Genomic DNA, 23,559 nt, shown 5'->3' with positions numbered 1-23,559 from the left:
GGGCCATGACTTTGTAAGACCTTTCACGGATGACGTGTTAGCGGTGAGCTTGTGAACTTGTATAGCGGCCTCGTCCCACGTTTCATCAGGGATTTCCTCCCGGAGCTCCCTGTGCCACAGGGCTCTGTAAGCCGGCGGATGAGGATGGAGCACGGACACAAAGTGAGCATAGTGTAGCGATATAGAGCCTCGGAGGCGTTTGCGGAGCAGGAAGCGCTGTTCAAAGGCCGTGAGGGCCGAGAGATCTCCGGCACGAAGCAGTGACTGAGCAAAATGGCGCAACTGCAGGTAACGAAACAGTTCCGTGTTGGGGACACCTTTAGCCTCCTGGAGTTCCTGAAAGGAGAGCACCTTATTGCCTTTAGCCAGCGCTCCTAATCTGGTCAAATCCGCATCCCGCCACCACCTGAATTTGGCCGCTTGTACTCCGTCCTGGAAGAGGGGATTGTGCAACAGGGGCGACAGCTGGGATACAGCACCCATGAGGGAAAGCTTACGTCTCCACTTGCGCCAGATGGTGAGAGTAGTGGTAATCGCCGATAAAGTAGGAGCCGCCGGGGGCCCCAGAGGCCAGGGGACCACATGGATGTCAGAGCAAGGTATAAATCCCCCTTCAATGTCGATCCAGGGAAGAGTACCCGGAGGAAGGGACCACGCCTCCAGTTGAGATATCCTGGCTGCCAGGTAATACAGATAAAGATTGGGAACCGCCAGACCTCCAGATTATTTCGATTTATACATAGTGGATCTGTTGATCCTCGCTCGCCTCGAACCCCAGATATAGCGGAAAACAGATGCTTGAAAAGAGTCAATCTCGTCCCGTTTGACTGGTGATGGTAAGGCCCGAAAAAGGTAGAGGAGTCGGGGCAAGAGGATCATTTTGACCGCATAAATACGTCCCATCCACGAGATAGGGTATTGGGACCATCGACGAAGCTCCTTCCGAAGGGCTGTGAGAAGCGGAGGAAAATTAGTCCTGTACAAGGAGTGAAAGTCATTGGTGAGGTAGATACCCAGATATTTTAACCTGGAGGGTTGCCATGTAAATTTGAAGGAAGACGCAATAGACGAGCGGACCGGATCTGTCCAGTTGACATTCAGCGCCTCACACTTGGTTTCGTTAATTTTATAGCCGGAGACCCGTGAAAACTCTCGGAGGGTACTATAGAGATTAGGAAGGGACACCACAGGGTTTGTAAGGGTAAGCAGGACGTCGTCCGCAAAAAGGCTTAATTTGTACTGAGTGTCCCGAACCACAATTCCCGTAATATACGGGCGTTGTCGAATAGCCGCAGCCAGGGGCTCAATACAGAGTGCGAACAGGAGAGGGGATAGAGGGCACCCTTGCCGGGTACCATTCCTGATGTTGATAGGAGAGGATTCACATCCCATCAGGGCAATCGCGGCGGACGGTTGGTCATAGAGCGTACGGACACTTCTCAGGAAGCCTTCATGAAAGCCAAATCTCCGCAAGACCTCCCACATATACCTCCAGTCGACCCTGTCGAAGGCCTTCTCGGTGTCCAAAGCCAACAACAGAGACTCTTGGTTGGTAAGTTTGGCGACTTCAATCAAGTTCACTGTCCGGCGAATATTATCCGGGGCCTCTCTATTGGGAACAAATCCCACTTGATCCGGATGCACCAAGGAGGGCAGGACAGCCCCCAGGCGAGTCGCTAGCAGCTTTGCATACAGCTTGATATCTGCGTTGATGAGAGATAGCGGGGTCCCTCCCCTCCTTGTGTATGACGATAATTTTGGCCATCTGCATTTCCCGAGTCGGAGGTACCCCTGTGAGGAAGACATTGAACATGGAGAGCAGACGGGGCAATAACTGAAGGCTCGCCGAGTCGCTCCATCTGGGGCACCGAGAGCCGGGGCAAGGATACCGAATCCAAAAATGCATGGAGGTGAGACGGGTCCTGAGCTGTCAGGGGGGACCTTCTGGCCATCGTAGAGGCTTTGGTAAAAAGACGCAAATTGGTCCGCTATATCGCAGGGGTGGAACCAGCTGTTATTGTTTGAGTCAATAATCTTCGAGATAGTTTGTGCCTTTCTCTGGGAACGCAGCCTCCTAGCCAGCATCGTGTCCGGTTTATTGGCCTTTTCAAAGAACCTCTGTTTAGTAGCATTCAGCGAGTACACTACTTCCTTGCTAAGGAGAAGGTTCAATTCCCCTTTCAGCTGGATCAGTTCGCGTAGTGCAGCTGCATCCAAGGAGTGCTTGTGCGCCACTTCCAAAGCGCTCACTCTGTTGGTAAGGGACGTTATGGCTTCTTGGCGTAACTTTTTGCGACGTGCCTTAATACGTATGAAGGAGCCTCGAATATAAGCTTTATGCGTCTGCCAAATCAAAAGCGGGTCCATGTCAGGGGTGACGTTAAACGCAAAAAATTCATCTAGGTCGCCCGAGATTTCCTCTAGCACCGACGGATCTGTAAGTAGAAACTCGTCCAGTCTCCATGGCTTGGAGCCCGGGTGCCAGTCTGACAGGCGATAGATGCACTCAACAGCTCCATGGTCAGACCAGATAATAGGGTGGATCTTCGAGGACCGGACAACGTTAGCCTGACGCTGGGCCTACTCAATTCTCGAGTAGGATTGGTGTGGATGCGAAAAAAAAGTAAAATCCAACGTCCGCGGATTAAGGAAACGCCACACGTCCACTACAGCCGACGTCGTTGCGAAGTCTTTGAGATGTTTAGAATTGAGTGGAGGATGGACCGGCAAAGCAGGGCCCTTTCTGTCTAAGTGAAGGTCCCAAAGCGTATTAAAGTCACCTCCAACAAATAATTGATGACCCCGCAAAGGCAACAGGGAGTCAGCGAGGGTGGAGTAAAAAGAAGCCGCCGAAGTGGAGGGGGCGTAAACGTTAAGAATCGCCGTCGGCTTATTGTGCAGGAGACCCGTGATAAGGAGAAATCGGCCCCATTTATCTTTCTTGGTTGATTGATGCTGAAAGCCCAGTGACTGCTTGACAAAAATGCTGACTCCGTTCTTCTTCTGTGAGGGGTGTGTGGCATGAAAGTGGGTACCAAAACATTTACCCCAATACTGTGGGAGGTAAGGAGCGTAGGTGAGTTTCCTGCAGAAGAACAATGTCAGCATGAAGTTTATGATAATAGGTCATCGCCAGTCGCCATTTTTGAGGAGTGTTGAGCCCCTTGACGTTGTGGGATATAAGCTTCAGATCACCAGACATTTAACCCAGTAGGAGAAGGCTGAAGAAGGCTGCCTGGAGACACAAAAGAAAGCAAAAAAAAAAAAAAAAAAAAAGGGGAAGGGAAGGGGAAAAAGAGGAGAACAGAAGAAGCAGAAAGAAGAAAGATACGGAAGAACAAAGTTCATACAGCACACATGATGCGTAACGACAGATAATGGGCTAGGCTGTATGCGACGGTTCAACCTGGCCATCAACCCCCTGCGCCGAAGTATCGGCGGTAGTAGAGGCATAGCGCCAGACTGAGTGGAGACCAGCAGCGGTCTTAAAGGGGAATTGGCGGCACGAACTACCTCAATGGCCTCCGTGGCCCTGTGTAACTGGTGGCTACCTCTAAACAATGAAGTGCAAGTGTGTGCTAGAGGAAGACAAATGTGTGTACAAAAACGCAGTCGGACGCTGAAAATAAATGCCGATAATGCGAAATTATAATAATAAAAAATAATAAAAACGCGATATCCCGATAAAGAAACAAGAAATCATACAAAACTAAACTGGCGCAGACCCCAATATCAAAGCCATCCCGATAGAGTCTTGTAAGCATAGCCATACTATAGAGTCTGCCCGCTACATCGCGGTGGACGAAGTTCGCCTCAGTCCATGACCCCCCATACCGCAAAGGATACCATATGTGCGGAGAGTCCCAAAACACTGCGGGGCGGCTGGGGATGGACGAAGTGCTGGAACGACGAGCCGGCAGGAGAAGGTGTCCACACCGAGGGCTGTCGAGGGGCTATGCGGTGGCAGGAATGCAGCTTACTTCATCCAGATGATCAGGGTGGCCGAACCCGGGGTGAGCAGGTTTGTAAGAAAACCGGAGCAATCCGTAGCCTCCGATCCGAAGGGAGAACCTAGCCTACGGGACTGTGCGCGAGGAGCTCGGGACATCCATCCAGTCGGCAGTCGCGATGGGCCAACGGTCTTGACGGCTACGTTTTCGGCTGGATGTTAACGGGGGAAGGCCCAAAGAGTGAAGGAACTCCACAGCCTCCGAGGGGGCCTTGAGGATGTAGCTGGTACCCTCCTTGATGACCTGGAGCGCGAAAGGGAACCTCCATCTATAGGGCACACCGTGAGAGCGTAGGTGAGCCGTGACAGGGTGGAGAGCTTTGCGCCTTTGGAGCGTTCTGGGCGATAGGTCCGCGTAAAGTTGAAGCTCAAAATTATCTAGGCGCAATTGCACAGACCTAGCCGCCCGCATGATGTCCTCCTTGAGCGCGTAGTCACGCAGCTTGACAATAATGTCCCTGGGGTTGTCAGCCGTCTTGGGTTTAGGCCTCAATGCCCTGTGGATCCTATCCACGGCAACGTCCGACAGCGGAACATCAGGCAGGAGCTATTGGAGAATGCGATGCAACACCTCATCGACGTCTTGGTACGTCTCCGGGACACCCCGAATACGAAAATTGGCCCTACGGGACCTATTCTCCAGGTCTTCTTGGGCATCCTGTAGTGTGTCGATTTCATGGCGTAGGGCAGCCACCTCAGTTTCCAGCAAGTGTTGCCCGCGTCTGAGGTCAGTATGGGTGCGCTCGAGTACGTCTGTGCGGGAGCCAATATCCGTGATATCGCGCGTCAATTGGCGTAATTCAGCGTGGATGTGATCCATCAGGTCTTTCTTGACCGACAAGACCAAATCTTTAAGTTCCTCCACGTCCCTTTTAGTGCAGGAAACCGAGGCTTCATCGTCGGCTGGGCCCGACGCCGCCATCATGGGAAGCGCGGGAACTTCGGCCGCAGGTGTCTTCTTTTGGAAGATGGCTGGTACTGTCTTCCTCTTCGGCAGCTTACGAGAGCCCCCAGTCATGCCGGGTGTCTCTGCGAACGGAGGCGGTGCAGAAAATCGAGGTAGGTAGCCGTTATCAGTGCTAATTGTAGGGCGTCATGGAGGAGCAGGTTCACTGCACGTCCATCTTGGAGCTCGGCCGGCCACGCCCCTCAGGGTGCGATCTTTTTAAGATGAGTTTGAGGTTTTTTTTTTATTCAAGACACAAGCTTTTAAAGACAGGGCTTATTATCAAAGCCTCCACCTCTTGATTGGAATTCTCCAAGCATAACGGTGGGTTTTACCCATTATAATTAGGATTTCTACTCATATTTACACCGTTGTAATTTCTTAATTTACCTGTGAGAGACGCTCTGGTCTAAGAATTAACTTAAAACCATTACATATGTGTTTGGAATTTATCCTTGGTCACCCTAATCGCCAGATGTTACTTCCTAGATAATAACTCAGGTCTTGGTAGCCTTACCATGTATCCCCCATTCCAATTTACATTCCTAAGGATATGCAGTGTCTACTCCTTAACTTTCTCATGGAAGATAACATTAATTGTATCATATATACGCTGAAACATCATTATACATGAATACTCCTTTGTTCTCAATTATAGAGGGAACAAGGACAAAAAGAAATAATAACTACATGATTAAGTAAAATAAAATGGCTCTGACTCCATTTTGTGTTCATATAAAGTACAGAATATATGGAATACATATTTTCTATCATAAAATATCTGACAGTGTACAGGACTAGAAGTACGCCATTTCTGGAAGGCCCTTGCTTCAATTAACCTTCCGTGACCTGATCCGTGCGCTGGAAGTGACGCGCGATGTGAAAAACCCGGAAGCGCTGACAGAGTGGCGCGAGCAACAGAATCTACAGGTACAACTGCTGTCCTGCAGTGCTCCACTCCTCCTGAGCGGCAGAAGGTGCCCGGTGCCTATTGGCTTATCCCAGGGAGCCACCTGGGCTGTGGGCAGCGCCGAACGAGGAATAGCCTTGTATGAAACAAAACCGCGTACATCGCGGTACTGCTGCAACCGCGGCAGCAACAGTTCCCTGGATCCGCTACAGGACCTCTGCTGGGAAACATGAAAACGGAAACCCCCCGGGGCACCAAGAAAATAAAAAAGGTAAGGAGCGAAGCTACAGTCTCCTACCTGAGTAGGGCAGGAAACAACACTGGGGAGGAAGGATCTCCCCAGTCTCTTTTATAGAGTTTCCTGCCCTACCTGGTAGGCTGAGCCTTCTTCACATGTGCCACCTGGAATGGCAAGGAGAAATGCATTTCTTGTTTTTATTTCCTTTTATTTGCCAACCTGCAGTTATGCACATCTGCCCCCCCATATATGCCTTATACCCCCTATATGCCACTCTGCCCCCCCTGATATGCCATATACACCTATATGTCACTCTGCCCCCCCCAGACTTACCAATGCATCCCCAAACTTGTCCCACATGCTTCAGAGTTCCTGGTGACTAGTGGGGGCAGCCGGTGAACGTCCAAGCGAGGCACGTGGTCAACCTCCGCTGCTACTTGGCAGTTCCGCCGGGGCTTCTATGACTGAGCATCGGAAGGTCATGTGACATCAGCGCTCAGTCATTAAAGCCCCAGCAGATGTTCGCCATCTGCCAGGGAGGAGTATCCAGGTCCCCTGCAGCACTAGGGGTGATCCTACTCCCTGGCAGCTGGTGAACGTCCAGCCTCCACAGCTACCCGGAACTTTTGCTGGGGCTTCTATGACGGAGCACCGGAAGGTCATGTCACGATAGGGCTCCATCATAGAAGCGCCGGGCAGCAACAGAGGTTGTCTGCACGCATCGCACAGCCGTCTACCTGCTGCAAGGGAGGAGGAGGATCCAGGTCCACTGCAGCATTGCCGGGGATCTGGATCTTAGTCATGTAGCCATACCTCTATTTGAGGTCTGATTATAAGACGAGGGGTATTTTTCCAAACCTCGTCTTTTTTTTTTTTTAAACCTCGGCTTATATATGAGCAAATACGGTAATTCTTTACCTGTAATTTTGTTGTAATATCCTTTTTGATATATTGTTTTTACCACCAGAGGTATTAATAAAGTATATAATTAAATATCATAACGTCTCTTGGTATTCATCTTTACATAATTTAACTGTATTCTGGAATCAAAGAAATGTATTGTTGTACTGTAAGAGATGTTTGTCAGAATTGTGGTTCATTATTCAATGTTTGCATAATTTTGCATAAAACAGTCAATCACCGCAACAAAAGTAAACACACATGGATTTAGTTTGCCACGGACTTTGTTGGGAAAGTACTGCTCCCACCCCAATCTCGAAGGGAATCCACTTAAATCAGGAATGGGTGTGTCAACGTTTGAGCAGAAGGAAGGCCTGAACCACTTTCTGAGACCAATCTTTACAATCGGCACCTTCTTCATGCTAGTGAGCAGGGTCAGGGTCTCAAAAAAGTTCTTAATTTGCGGTAGTGATGATTGAAGATGAAGAATCTTTGGAAGGATTTGAGTGCCTGAGGTTGATGCCATTCCTCAACGGCAAACAGCTTCATAGGGTCTATTTCAAACCCAGATGTGGATATGATGTATGCCAGAAAAGAAACCAGAGACTTCAAATTGAAATGGTTCGGCTTACAAATTGTCACGGAGCTGGATAGTCAGATCAACTACCTCCACTGACAGGGAAACTGGGGAAAGAGTGTGTTGTCCCAGGCTAAGGGAGCACGAGACTCAGTGTAGGGTATAAACAGAGTAAAAAGGCAGGGTCTAAGATGTGTACAAATCGCTACAAACACTCTGTGGGAATCCTGCTGTCCCACACAAAAACAATAATGCAAAAGAGAATAGAGGTGGTGTAACCCACCACAGTGAGTGGAGCGAATAAGCAAATAAGGAGATATAGCTTACCACTTTGGGGTTAAAGGCGATCAGAATCCGGGATGTACATAAAAGATAAAATAAATAATAGTGCAACACAAATTAATGTAGGGCTGCAACTAACGATTATTTTAATAATCCATTAGTTGGCCGATTATTTTTTTAGATTAATCGATTAATCGGATAAAAAAAATGCAATTTTTTGAAATTTAAAATAATGTAATAAAAAAACGTACAATTTACACTTTCATCTCTTTATTGTAATGGCCTCTCTTTCTCTATTCACCTTCTTATTTTACTGACATAATAATAAAAGCTACAAAAACCCAAACACAGTGTTTCTCAAACTAGGTTTTAATACAAAGTTATTAGTAAATATTAATTCATATGTTACCTATTTTTCATATTTAATAAAAACTATGAGAAAAAAGCCTTGTTTATATTTTCTTTTATTTACAAAACTGCCCCCAGTTATGCACATCTGACCTCCAGCTTGCCACTCTGCCCCCAGATATGTCTTATACCTCCTATATGCCAGAGATTCCACTGTGCCCCCTGATATGCCACTGTGCCCCCGATATGCCTTATACCCCCTATATGCCTTATAACTTCCAATATGCCACTCGCCCTCATTTATGCCTTATACCTCCCTATATGCCACTGTGCACCCTGATATGCCACTCCACCCCCCATAAATGCCCTGCACCACCCTGAAATTCATTATACTCCCTGATTCACCACTCTTCCTCCCCCAGATATGCCACTCTGAAATTCATTATACCCCCATACACCACTCTACCTCCCCCTATACACCACTCTAACTCCCCCAGATATGCCATTCTGCCTCCCTGAAATTCATTACACCCCCATACACCACTCTGCTACCCTGAAATTCATTATACCCCCATACACTTTGCCCCCTCCCATACACCAGTCTGGCTCCTCCCCCTCCCATACACCACTTTGCCTCCTCCCCCCTCCCATACACCACTCTGGCTTCTCCCCCTCCCATACACCACTCTGGCTTCTCCCCCTCCCATACACCACTCTGCCTCCTCCCCCCTCCCATACACCACTCTGGCTTCTCCCCCTCCCATACACCACTTTGCCTCCTCCCCCTCCCATACACCACAATGGCTCCTCCCCCTCCCATACACCACTCTGGCTCCTCCCCCTCCCATACACCACTCTGCCTCCTCCCCCCTCCCATACACCACTCTGCCTCCTCCCCCCTCCCATACACCACTTTGCCCCCCCCCTCCCATACACCACTCTGCCTCCTCCCCCTCCCATACACCACTCTGCCTCCTGTCAACAACGCAGGTTCACAAGACACCAGGGAACCGGGTAGAGAGGCAGAGTGGCGTATGGGAGGTGGCTCCCATACACCTCTGACTCCTCCCCCTCCCATACACCACTCTGCCTCTCTCCCGACTCGCTGGTATTTTGTGAACCTCCGTTGCCGACAGGCACTTTCACTGCAGCTTCATAGAAGCCTCAGCGTAAGTGAAGGGCAGTAACGGAGGCTGTCTGTGCGATGCAGACCCCCACCAGCTGACAGAGAGGATGATCCTCTGCAGGAGACCTCGATTCTCTGTCAGCCGGTGGGGGTCTGCACGATGTGCACAGACAGCCTCCGTTACTCACCTTCACTTACGCTGAATCTTCTATGAAGCTGCAGCGAATGCGCCTGTCAGCAATGGAGGTTCACAAAGTACCGGGGAGTCGGGAGAGAGGCAGAGTGGTGTATGGGAGGGGGGAGGGTGTATGGGAGGGGGGAGAGAGACGGAAGTGAGAGACAGGCTGACAGTGAGGGGAATCCAGGTCCACTGCAGCGTTGCGGGGGATCTGGATTCTAGTGTTATAATCCGATCTCTGTTTGAGGTCGGATTATATAAGGAGAGGAGTTTTTCAGAGCATTTGCTCTGAAAAAACCTCTTTTTATAATCGATAAAAATCGATTCGACTAATCGATAATGAAAATAGTTGTTTCAGCCCTAAATTACCGTATTTGCTCGATTATAAGACGACCCCCAAAATCTGAACATTAACTTAGGAAAAAAAGAAAAAGCCTGAATATAAGACGACCCCAAAGGAAAAAAGTTTTACCAGTAAATGTTAATTCATGTAAACTATTTTTTTTAATAAAAGCTATGATTGAGAAAAATATTTTTTTTGTTTTTATTTCTTGTATTTTCCAACCTGTCCCCCAGTTACGCACATCTGCCCCCAGGCTTGCCACTCCAATATGGCACTGTGGCCCATGATATGCCTTTTTAACCCTCTATATGCCACTGTGCCCCTTGGTATGCCTTTTGACCCCCTATGTGCCACTCTGCCTCCAGAAATGCCTTATACCCCTATATCCCATTGTGGCATTTAGGGGGTTAAAATGCATATTATGGGGCAGAGTGGCATATAGGGAGGTATAAGGCATTTCAGGAGGCAGAGTGGCATTAAGGCATTGTTAAAAGGCATTGTATAGAGCACTCTGCCTCCAGAAATGCCTTATACCCCTATATGCCACTCTGGCATTTAGGGGGTTAAAAGGCATATTATGGGGCAGAGTGGCATATAGGGAGGTATAAGGCATTTCAGGAGGCAGAGTGCTCTATTAAATGCCCCCTTAACGCCACTCAAGAAATGCCCTATACCCCCATTTAACTAACACACACACACACTCTCTCTCCCCCCCCTTCCCCCTCTCTCACCCCTCTCTCCCTTCTCTTACCGGTGCTTCCAGCCGGGGCAGCGGGTTGACGTCGCCTTCCGCTGCAGCCGTAAGGAGGTGGAGTTGGCAGCGGGGGTTTGTGTGTGTCCGTCGCGTATACTTTCCCCGGCTGTCAGAGATCAGAGTTCCCCACACCGGTGCCGCACGCTGCTAGCCACACCTCCTTCCGGCTGCAGCGGACGTTGTCTACGCGTAGACGTCAACCCGCTGCCCCGGCAATACAGCAGGAAGCACTGGTAAGTGTGTGTATGCTGGGGGGGGGGGGTGAGACAGGAGGATCCAGGTCTCCTGCAGCGGTGCGGGGGATCTGGATCTTAGTCTCCTAATCAGACCTCTATTTGAGGTCTGATTAGAAGACGACCCCGATTAGAAGACGAGGGGTATTTTTCAGAGCATTTGCTCTGAAAAAAACCTCGTCTTATAATCGAGCAAATAAGCAAATACGGTAATGCAATGAAAGTAATGGGCTAGAACACTCACTTGAGTGGAGCCAATGTGACTGGCTCAAATTGAAATTGCTATGTGTGATTTGGGATCACACACCCATCTGTTGGTTAAAATCTAATCCAGAGCCCCCGCTCTGGTGTGGATTACGCTGTGCTGAGGACAGCACTACACCTTTAACACCAGCGTAAGTATAGATAGCAGCAGGAAAAAATAATGGATCCAGTAGGGGATGAGTCTTTAAATGATACTGTGCAAAACTGAGCAATATGTGCAGAGGATGCAGTATGGTGCCAGTAATGCCAAATGTGCAAAATATGCAAACTGCAGTATTTATTTTAAATACAATATAACAAATAAAAACACATCATCCAAATGCAATACTCAAGTGAAAAATAGTGCCCCCCTGTGATCCTCCAATAACGCATTTCGCCTTGGGGCTTTCTCAAATTGGTCCTGCTGTCTTGCTGCTCCAGTCTTTTAACCCCTTCAATCCCCGGTACGTCCAAAAAATGCATCCCGAGAATCCCCTATGGACGTACCGGTACATTCAGCCCTTCTTGCAGCATCAGGGACACATCGTTTGACAGCCTGGACTCCCCCCTGACAGCAGAAGCCGGCTTCGCTGGCTTTCTGCAGTCTGATCTGATGTAACAGCTTCCGGCATGAAAGCGCGATCGGGCATTCCCTTCCGGGTTACGTCACTGCTGACGTAACCCTGAAGTTCATCAGAGGACAGGATATCCCCTGGAGGCACAGACGCTGCGATCTCTTCTATGCACGTCTGTGAGGACCTGCATAGAGATCACAGTGTGATCGGTGCAGGGGGATCGTGGGGAGGGTAGTGAGAAACCATGTCTCTCACCCCCCTCCTATCCTGAAACATAGAAGGAGAAAAAAAAAGTTATTCATTGAAAAAAAATATTACAAATCATTAAAATAATATAAGAGGACCTCTAACCATTTTTTTTTTTTAAAGAAAAACAAATATATAAAACATAATAAAAAAAAATTAAAAAAAACTTACATCCCATTGCCCTAGCATAACATCTACCCAGTGTAACCCTCCTGCCCCCGTTCACAACCCCCAAACCCGTTAAACCATAAGCATAAAAATTCTACAAAAAAATGTACATCTTATATGTTCCCTGGTGCTGGGAAAGTATGGAAAATCTATAGAAATTAGGTATTTCTGAAATCAGGACACCTGAATTGATAAAATTGGAGGGGATTTTCCATCACTTCACCTAATTTTGTTAGGATTCAGAGGGAAAATCTTAAAACAATTAGGTGTTTTTTTTCTTATTTTCTCTAGTTTTTACTAAATTTCTCATTATAAATTTTCAGCTAGTCATCCAACTATGGTATCAAAAGAAAGCTCTATCTCTCCTTGAAAAAATAATATATAGTTTAGATGGGTACACTATTCACAGGAAAGGAGAATAATCACTGAACCGACATAGCACAAAAATGGCAAAATTGCTCTGGGACTTGAGGTACCAAAAATCCCCTGGGATTGAAGGGTTTAAACTGTGCAAACAATTTCCTTCCACTTCCTGGTTCCGTATACGTATGGCAACCTGAGTGGACCAAAAGTCCGTTGATCTGCAAGTTTGCGGTTTTCACGCATACCTGCATGCATCCCGCGATTGAAAATACAGTCAGTCTGTGAAAGAAGCAAATTCACATCCCCACGAGTAATCTGCACTAAAGGCAGTGTGCTGAGCTCACGGGGAACATATGTGTGTGTGTGGGGGGGGGGGGGGCAACATGTTAAAAACCTAGGTCATGAAAATGGTACAAAATGGGTTGTAAAACTTCCTAGTATAAATTCAGTACTTGGGTTAATACAATGATACTATAAATAAATTAAAATATACATTAAAAATCATAACACTTAATTTACATAAATCAATGATAATAATAATTATAACGTGCAATAAATAGGCTCTATATAAAAACCGTTAAATAGTCGAATACAACCTAGAGTTAGGTTATAAAAAAATGGCACAACTCAAAATCAGCATTGTGTCCTAGAGGTGTTAAAGTGCGTAATTTATAAATCCACCTCATTTCCGTAGCTCCTAGTTTCTTAATCAAATCCTCTCCCCTCCAATCTCTAATAACAGATTCTATACCCCAAAATTGTAAACCCTGTGGGTTACTGGAGTGTATCTGAAGGGAGAGACTATGCTTGTCATAGCCGTTTCTGATGTTCCTAATGTGTTCCTCTATACGGGTATGCAATGGACGAGTGGTTCTACCTATATAACACTTATTATATGGACATTTTATAAGGTATATGGCATTCCTTGAATAACATGTAATTAAGTTGTGTATTTTAGGGTAAATCAATATTTATTGAGATTTTTTTTTTCTTCAAGTGGGAAATGGGATACAGAAAAGAAAAAACGGGGAGGGGGGGTAGAACAGTACACATCAAGTCCAAGTAAACAATACGTCCCTCAGTATAAGTGGCAATAAGCAGTAGTAACCCACAAGGCTGTAGTAACAATGAACAATACATATGCATAGTATAGGGGACCACCTATGTCAGGAGCATGGTACTAAGGGCCTAGAGGGGAAAGCCGGGAGCAAAGAAGACCGAAGACCGAGGTAGTACGTAGGGAGGGAAACACATAAAGGAAGGGCCAGGGGAGGGGAGAGAGGGTAGGGAAGGGGGGAGGGTAGAAGAAAAAGAGAAAAAAATAAAAAAAATAACCTAATAATAAGAAAAGGGGGGGGGGGACCCCTGCCACTCCACTCCAGCTGCTCATCAGTTACTGTCAGAACGCCGGGACCGTGAAGTAGAAAGGGACTCACTGCAATAAAACCAGCTCGACAAGTGCCGCTCAATTCTATCAGTAGCTGAGTGCATCAGCTCTTCAAGTATGCGTGTACGTTCCACCCGTTGGACCCATTCGTCCAGGGTCGGGGGCTCCGGATTGCCCCAATGTAGGGGGATCAACGCCTTGGCAGCAGTCACCAGATGACGTGTCACTAAGTTGTGTATTTTAAAAGTGGTATTGGTGTTTTCCGTCTTATACGTTGAAATGTGACGTTTCCCACTTCCCGCGGATGTGCAAGCCAAACAGATACCGCAACAAAAAAAGCCTACTGAGTCATTAAGAAAGTGCTTCTTGGGATCCTTTTTAATGTAACTGCTAGTAAGGTGCTTCTTTAAATTAGGTGCACTCCTATACACAATTTAGGATTCACTAGACAGGATCCTATTTAAATCTGGATCCTTCTGTAAAATAGACCAGTGTCTTTTAAAAATATTTTTGACATGGTGACTATTAAAACTAAAATTACATATAAAAGGAATCTGTTTGTTAAAATCCTGTGTGTGGGTTTTAATATTACTGTGTATTAAACTTTGTCTGTCTCTTTTGGCTGCTTCTTCCCAAGCTTTAGTTAAAAGATCTCCATCATAGCCCTAAAAAGTTAATTTTTTTTAGACTGGGTTTCAAATTGATTAAAATCGTTTGTTTAAACTGAAACAATGGCTGTCACTGGCTGTCACTCCCTGGTCTTTACAAAGTCAGGGCCCATAGTCGGTAGGGAGGAGGCTGGCTCTCAGGCCTCTCCAGTGGCCCCAGTGATAGTGGCCCCATTTCTCCCTCTTCCGAATGGGATCGAACCAGGAGGAGACCCCAAATGGGTTGACTCTGTAGTCAGTCAGTTCATTTGGCCCATCAATGCCCTCCCAAAACTGGTGCCTCAAACAATCTGCCCCTGAAAGAGCAGTACTCATCTGCCTCTCCAGAAAAATATAACTGCCGCTTAAGAGAATGGCCAACTGCACCTTCTTTCTGGAAATTTCTCAGCCACTGGGGTGATGACAGGGTGGTAAGGGCCCCTTCAATCCAGGGTTGAGGATCTGAGCCAGCTTTTGTACAGTACTCTGGTGGAGGGACATCTGGTGAGGGAGGGCAGAGGCCAGCTGCGCTCTGACCTGGAGGAAGATCTTCTATGGGGTTTGTGGGGACCTCCAGTGCTGATAGAGAGGGGTCGTCCTGCCTCTCTCCTGTTGCCAGTATCTCGGCTGGGATGGTCTGAGTGGGTACCGCGGTCAGACTCCGGAACAAGGGGAATCGGTGGGCAGAGACCAGCTGCACTCTGCCCTGATGCCAGCGCTTCTGCTGGGGAGTGGATATCAGGGCCAACTGCCCAACATTCCAGGGACCCAGGTGTAGAGACGCAGTCCCATCCACTACCACAGTCTCTGGGGCTGCCTGGTTGGACCTTACTATGTTGCTGTGGCCAGGCTCAGGGAACAGGGAAGGCAGCAGGCAGAGGCCAGCGGCACACTGCCCTGATGGCAGCTCTTCTGATGAGTGGGTGCTAATGGAGACCACAGTCCCATCCACTACACCCAGAAAACTTTCTTCCTTTCTCTGGGAGGGAAGCCAATTGTATCCCCTCCCGGACCAACATCCTCAGATGTAAAATCAATTAAATCCACAATCTAAGGATCCGATTGCGGTGTCGCATTGCTCTGGGGTGGAGACTGCAGTCCCATCCACCCCTCCTGGGTCAACATCCTTAGATGACCACTCCATAAAATCCACAGTCACTGGGGCATACTGTTGAACACGGTCAAACAACTCTTGATATGCCTTGTCAGATATTTTATGATATAATGATTCTTTCTTTCTGTCTTTGTTCTCTCTATAATTGAGAACAAAGAAGCATTCATGTATATAGCTGCTTCAGAATATATTACCTTATCTTCCATGAGAAAGCCACACACTGCATATCTTTAGGAATGTAAATGGGAATGGGGGATACATTGTAAGACCACCAAAACCGTATTTACTACCTAGGAGGCAACGTCTTGAGATATGGGTGACTACCAAAACCTGATTTACTACCTAGGAGGTAACGTATAGAGATATGGGAGACCAAAGATAAATTCCAAACGTATGTAATGGTCTTAAGTTATTTCTTAGACCAGAGCGTCTCTTGGAGGTAAATTATGAAACTACAACGGTGTAAATATGATTAGAAGTCCTAATTATAATGGGTAAAACCCACTATTATGATTGGAGAATTTCAATCAATAGGTGGAGGCTATGATAATAAGCCCTGTCTTTAAAAGCTTATGTTTTTAATAATTTAGGAACTCTCTGACTGACCTATACAAATTGGACTCTCACCGATAAGGACACTGACTGAAACTCACTCACCAAATTTACTCCCAGACAATTGAAATTTTTGAACATCATAAGATCCTGGCCCCATATTTTACTCTTAGAGTTACTTGGAGTTCTAACACACATAACTTTTAGAAAGTTATATTTCTTCACACTTAATTTCTTTCCACTGAACCTGGATTAACATCTACAAGGACCAGTTGGACCACAGCAACAAGTGGTGGTAAATATAATGGTTTTATTATTCTGAATAGAGGTGAATTTTGTCTACTTCAATATAGAATTCCCTTTTTGGGGGGGTAATAGTTTATGACATTATTGTATATGACGGCTTGTGAGACTGCAGCTTATAACACGTGATAATGACAATAATGTAAAAGGTATTTTTACCTGTAACTGAAGTTTGACTTTATTTGCATCTATTACAAACTTCACAAATACTCTCTAGACATTATTAAATTATTTTTAATTGTCATATTGGTAAAACTAATATATAGAGAGATCGTGATCTTTTTATTACCACCCTGATTATTATTATTATTATGGTTGCTGAGTGGAGTGGAAATTAATTGGTTTGATAAATGCCATTTATATAAGGTGTTGCATTTTGTATGTGTTAGACTCAAAGTAATAATGCATATTTGATAATCCATCGATATTATACTGTATTTTGAATTTAATTCATTTTGACATGTTTTAAGAATTTTTCTATTTTATATTATGCACTGCATGACTAATATAGATATTTTATAAATTGTGTTTATACAATAAATAATATTTGATTGATTATCGTGGTGATATATATCTAATTTGAATTATAATTTTTGGCGCAATCTTAAAGGATTTAGGATCTCAGATAAAATATAGGGTATCTCTTTATATTAATATTGTGGATGTGGTCCTACAATAATAGCGTCATTATTTTGCGTGTGTGATAAAATATTGGTTTTGCCTATTTTGTCTCATTAATATCCCTAACAGCCTGTTCCAGTTCCCATTCTTGTGTGACCAAATAATCCAGGTCAGCCCAGAGCTCGGGCACGTATGGGATATCCTCCACCCTTTGCTCCTGGAGGTTTTCCTCCTGACACTCCGATGCACTACCAAAGTCAGGATTTTTTTCCAACTTTTCCAATAATAATCATCACCTTGGTCTTCATTGTGCCCCTTGCTCAGTGGTGTTGCACACTCTGGGACCTTTCAGAGGAGGTGTATATATATACACCGAGATGACGTGACAGATCATGTGAAACTTAGATTGGACACAATTAGACTTTAATTTAGTAAGTTACTTTAACTTCTGAAGGTAATTAGTTGCACCAGATCTTACTTAGGGTGTCATAGCAAAGAGGATGCATACATATGCACCACTTTTCCATTTTTTTTTTAATTTCTTTTAACAAAAACTATTTCAATGTCCATTACATGAAATCCAAATAAAAATCCATTTTAATTCCAGGTTGTAATGCAACAAAATAGGAAAAATGTTAAAGAGGGTGAATACTTTTACAAGGCACTGTATATATACACGTGTTCAAGTCATCATTTAGTATTGAATGTATAGTAATATATAGATTGGGACATTAGTGTGATAAACGAGAATAGTGAGACTGACAAAACACCTACCTACAAGATCTGAGGTGTGCCGTGATCTTGATGGACGGTACGCCAAAAAGAGGGCATATCCAAGTAATGAGAATTAAGATAAGGAGAGGGAGGGTGGGGGAAAAGCGTGACTGACTCAACACATCGCACCTGAGGGTGAGCGGTAGGGGTTAAGTAGTTCCCCAGACTCCGCACACAAATACGGCCATTGCCATAGCCTCTAACTTATTCTTTTTTACCCATAATAAAATAAAATAAGATAGATTACACCACTAAGTAGAAGAAAAAAAAATCTCTTCTCATCAGCATAAAACAAACAGAATACTGCAATCAGCAAATCATGGTTATCACAATGATCACATGTCAACAGAAAACTATATTGGTGATCACAGTGCTGGTGCTGTGGTTGCACCTTAGTTGCTGCTAAACTCTTTGTAAAAGAACACAAACAAAATCCATTACAGAAAACAGAAGTCTAGTTTAGAAAAAGCAAGACAATTTTCGAATTGCCCACTACTATGTTAAAATGTCTTACATAGGAGGAGATACTTCCTGCTTTCTTCATGAGCTCCAATTCAGCTTGGGTTTTTATAAGTCGAAGTTGTTGTACAAGATTTTGTGTAGGTTTTATTTTCTTTTTAGTTGGGCTTATGGATTCAATGAGTGGTTGAAGGTACTTGGCATGCAGGCTTGGGTGTGCTGGTCTAACACTGTCATACCACAGTGTCACTCCTTCATCTGGTTTAAAAGCAAAACAGACAAAATTATTAGCTAACATCAATCTAGATTAAATCTTAGGTTAAATATCAATATAGCCAAAAAGAAAATCATTTTTTTTAATTACCATCATACAAATGATATTTTATTCAGGCCCTGCTAATGCTAGTGATAGACTTTAATGGTCTTCCTATGCAATTAAATTCTGCTAAATTGTGTTAGCAGGATTTCTTGAAATGTGATCACATACTTTGTGTCTCAATGCTGCTATGTGATCCCATGATTGTAAAACATCAGACTATAATGGAGAAATCAGTGTTGTTTTAACAACCATGGCTAGTTTTCTAAGCGCAAAGCCAAGATTCTGAACACACACATCTAAAAAATGGTGAGTTGACTTATATACACACACATATATTTATATACACATATTGATACACACACACACACACACACATATATATATATACCGTATTTGCTCGATTATAAGACGACCCCCCAAAATCTGAATATTAATTAAGTAAAAAAAGAAAAAGCCTGAATATAAGACGACCCTATAGGAAAAAGGTTTTACCAGTAAATGTTAATTCATGTAAACTATTTTTTTTTAATAAAAGCTATGATTGAGAAAAATATTTTGTTTTTAATTCCTTTTATTTTCCAACCTGCCCCCCAGTTATGCACATCTGCCCCCAGGCTTGTTACTCTGCCCCATAAATGCCTTAAACCCCCTATATGCCACTGTGCCCCATGATATGCCTTTTAACCCTCTAAATGCCACTGTGTCCCATGATATGCCTTTTAACCCTCTATATGCCACTGTGCCCCATGATATGCCTTTTGACCCCCTATGTGCCACTTTGCCTCCAGAAATGCCTTATACCCTATATGCCACTCTGGCATTTAGGGGGTTAAAAGGCATATTATGGGGCAGAGTGGCACATAGGGAGGTATAAGGCATTTCAGGAGGCAGAGTGGCGTATAGAGGGTTAAAAGGCATTTCTGGAGGCACAGTGGCATTAAGGGATTTCATAGAGCACGCTGCCTACAAAAATGCCTTATGCCCCCCCATTTAACACCCCTCCCCAAAAAAACACTTACCGGTGCTTCTGACTCCCGGTGTGTTGTCCGGGCAGCGTGTAGATGTCTACCCAATTCGCGTAGGCAACTTCCGCTGCAGCCAGGAGGTGCGGTTAGCAGCGGGGGTTGTCTGCATCCATCGCGCAGACCTTCCCCGGCTGTCAAAGAGAATTCCCCCATGAGGGGAACTCTGATCTCTGACAGCCAGGGAAGCTCTGCGCGATGGACGCAGACAACCCCCGCTGCTAAGCTGCACCTCCTTCCGGTTAGCAGCAGGGGTTGTCTGTGTCCATCCCACAGACCTTCCCCGGCTGTCAGAGATCAGAGTTCCCCTCACCACACCTCCTTCCGGCTGCAGCGGAAGTTGTCTACGCGCACCGCGTAGACGTCTACACGCTGCCCGGCTACACACCAGGGACTCAGAAGCACCAGTAAGTTGGGGGGGGATCCAGGTCGCCTGCAGCATTGCGGGGGATCTGGATCTTAGTCTCATAGTCAGACCTATTTGAGGTTTGATTATAAAACCACCCAGATAAGACGAGGGGTATTTTTCAGAGCATTTGCTCTGAAATAACCTCGTCTTATAATCGAGCAAATACGGTATATTACATACATACACACACACCCACATCAGAAGGCATGAAACATTCTGTGAATATGTTTTGTATGCATTTTATTCCAGTCACTTTTTCTTCGAGTCAAGTGAGATTGCCAACATTTTTGTCATAAGGTCTTCAATGTGGTAGTTATTCTGTTATTCTAAAAAAGATTCCATACCATAAATGTTGGGCAAGACATGTTTGAATTCTTCCAGTGTGAAAGCTTCATCAACGCCAGTAAGAGCAGCTGCTCCATCTGCACCGGATTGTGGCCCATCCCAAAGTTCACGACTAGGGTCTTTGCGTGGGACATAAAGAGTTGCCGTGTGTGAAGGAAGGCTTTGGCCAGGCTGGTTCCGAAGGAGGAGGATACTATCAGGTTCGAGAAATCCACAGAAGTAGAGAAAATCATTGTGCTGATGGAAGGGAAAAGGAATGTCATTTGTCATATAAACTGTAGCGTTTGACAGGAAAATAACAACATGGTCTCTGCCATCACCCAGAACCTCCGACTCTTTCTGTATAAGGGACATCAGCTTGTGACGACGAAGTGAATATTCCCTCTGCGTTAACCCTGGTGTGACTTCACCTGCGGAGAAACATGACAGGACAAGTGTGACACAGTTCTCATTGTAATGCAATTGTAAGGCTGCTTGTTGTCTAGTTGTTGTGGCTACTTGTGTGTGTGCTTATTTCTGACAACCTGCTTTTGTGTGTGTATACGCGTTTTGTTTTTAGATAGGCATTTGATCTAGGAGCGTTAAGGATTTTTCAGTTGTTCCAAAACCGTTGTCTATGTAGCACAAAAGTATTGGGAGAAAGTCTTTAAAAGTCTAACCAGTATATGATTACAAACGAAATAGAAGATGGTGTTCTGTTCTGGAAAAAGAAGTGTAACTGTTTACGGTGTGGGAGACACACATTTGTTATTAATGGTAAACAACGTCAGAAATTTACAAAGACTATTAAATATTCTACAACTGTTTACAAAAGTCAACAACAACACCACCTTTGATAGAAAAATTAAAAGACAATGGATAATTCCAAAGTGTTATATATAGGCCAGTATAGCCTTGCCTGTCTCCCTTGCGGACATAATGATCATCCATAGAGTCATTTTAAACTCATATTAGCTCTTTAAAAGGCCTAACGTGATTGCAACTATGCATCTCACACTTTAACCCTTTCTGTACCAAGTGCTTAATACCTTACCTCCTGTAACTCCTACTTCCATATCAATTTTATTTTCCCAGATACATAAATATACACTAACTGGCCACTTTATTAGGTACACCTTGAAGTTGGACCCCCTTTTTCCTACAGAACTGCCTTCATTCTTCATGGCATACTTTCTACTGGTGCTGGAAACACCAGCCCGTCTGGCACCAACAACCATGCCATGTTCAAAGTCACTTAAATCCCCTTTCTTCCCCATTCTGATGCTTGGTTTTACTTCAGCACACACACACACACACACACACACACACACACACACACACACACAATTGTCAAATCAGGCATGTACAAATATTCAGGACATCAGGTAGGAAATGTACAACAGTCCACAGCGGTGGCCGTACACATAGTATAAACAGTATTGATGTCGGTGAGCACATGAGATATAACAAACTTGAAATCGGCGAAAGCCGTAACATGACTCGTAGCATAACGGGGTGGATAGAACGTTGTCGACAATCATGGAGAGAGACATCAAGCAATGAGCCTGAGAAATGTGTATGAGGTGCCATTTAAGATCGAGCCAGGACAACAGTACGCCTGGAGAAAACGAGGAAACAGGAACGTATAATAACCGCAAAGTCTGGGAGTGGTATGCGTCAAGCATAACAGCTTAAGTACAATACGAACATGTACAGGTATCAATGTATACAGAACAGTGTCACATATGAAGAAATATCAAGGAGCGAACAATCAATATACAATGGAATGCGCAATATATATATAAAAAAAAGGGGAAAACAGAAAACGGCTGGGCGCGACACACCATCCTAAGAGCTAAGAGCAACCCTCCCAAAATGGCCCCTCACAAAGCTGAGGCCACAGAGACAAAATCTTGTCATATTGAGGCATTAGTTGTTCGTTCTGAAAAGAAAGTTTCTCTAAAATGTGGATGCGTTCTAGGTGATGACGTATAGATGTCAGGCGAGGAATTTCTGTCGATTTCCAATGACGGGCAATGAATAGTTTGAAAGCCAGTAAGAAATGTATGACATGCTTCCTAACAGGGGCGGGAAAGTGGTCAGGGAACATGTGTAAAAGTGCGAGCTGTGGGGAGAGAGGAAGGTTAACCCTAAGAGAGGACTCGAGGAAATGAAACGCCTTTTTCCACAATGCAAATATAGGTGGACACAACCACCAAACATGTAGCATCGTACCCTCAGAATGGTACCCTTTCCAGCAAAGGGAGGAGCAAGAGGGTAACATGTGACAAGCGTTTTGGCGTAAGATATCACCTACATGTTATCTTTTTTTGCAATTCAATATGATTGGTGCAATGTGTTACACCTCTCATAGCTTCCTCAGACTCAAGCCATAATTTAAGTGGAAACGAAGTGGCCAGCTCTTTTTCCCATGCCAACATGTGAGGGAGTTTGTTCTCCCAAAGATCAGAAAGGAGAAAAGCGTAGCACACAGAAATCATGCCCTTTCGAGGAGCAATTGCAGAGCATAATGTAATAAATGGGTGTGAAGAGAAATTATCAATAGTTAAAGAGGAAGAGTTAGATTGTAGTAAGTGTCTGATTTGTAAATATTTGTAAAAGTCTCGTGGTGGCAGTGAAAAGGCTGAACATAAGTCAGAGAAGGGACGTAAACAGCGGCGGAGAAACAGATCACCAAGTCGTAGGAGAGAAACGGAGTCCCATGAATTTAGCTGTAAACTCGGGATTAACAATTCTCAGGAGCTAAGCGGAGTAGCCCTAGTGATATGGTGTAGAGAGGGTTTTTTTCTGGCGACCTGGGACCAAATCCTAAATGTACAGAGTGTGGTGGGCAGGAGAGCAGGGAAAGGAGGATGATAGCGTGTGGGGAGCCATAAGAGCTGAGAGGCCGAGTAAGGGCGTAGGTAGGAGTTTTCTAGTACGGCCCAGCGGGGGATCTCATCTTGGTAATGAAAAGCGGCCGCTTGCGAAAGTATAGCGGCTTTGTAGTAGGCCATAATATCCAGGGCCCCTAGGCCTCCTTTAAATCTAGGAGAGAAGAAGGCCTGTTTAGAAATCCTCGACCGCCCTTTGAGATTGATAAAATCATTAAGTGTGTGTTGTATACGCGAGAGGAATTTATAAGGAATGGCAACCGGGACTGCTCTAAAGACGTATAACAATTTTGGG

General features: G+C 45.1%; 1 protein-coding gene across 2 annotated transcripts in view; it reads right to left on the bottom strand.

Moving 5' to 3' along the window:
• The window catches only part of XPNPEP3 (X-prolyl aminopeptidase 3), a 211,176-nt gene that overhangs the window by 111,895 nt on the left and 75,722 nt on the right, over nucleotides 1-23,559 (bottom strand). For both annotated transcript variants that reach the window (XM_053468633.1, XM_053468632.1), the window contains exons 4-5: nucleotides 20,391-20,801; nucleotides 18,352-18,554 (exon numbers count right to left, since the gene is read on the bottom strand). In XM_053468633.1, coding sequence (XP_053324608.1) covers nucleotides 18,352-18,554; nucleotides 20,391-20,801 — 614 coding nt within the window. The remainder of the gene's footprint in view (nucleotides 1-18,351; nucleotides 18,555-20,390; nucleotides 20,802-23,559) is intronic.

Source organism: Spea bombifrons, chromosome 6 (assembly GCF_027358695.1).
Source record: "Spea bombifrons isolate aSpeBom1 chromosome 6, aSpeBom1.2.pri, whole genome shotgun sequence".
Taxonomy (NCBI): Eukaryota; Metazoa; Chordata; class Amphibia; order Anura; family Pelobatidae; genus Spea; species Spea bombifrons.
The sequence above is the reverse complement of the archived record's forward strand: the minus strand, read 5'-3'. Positions and strand labels throughout refer to the sequence as shown.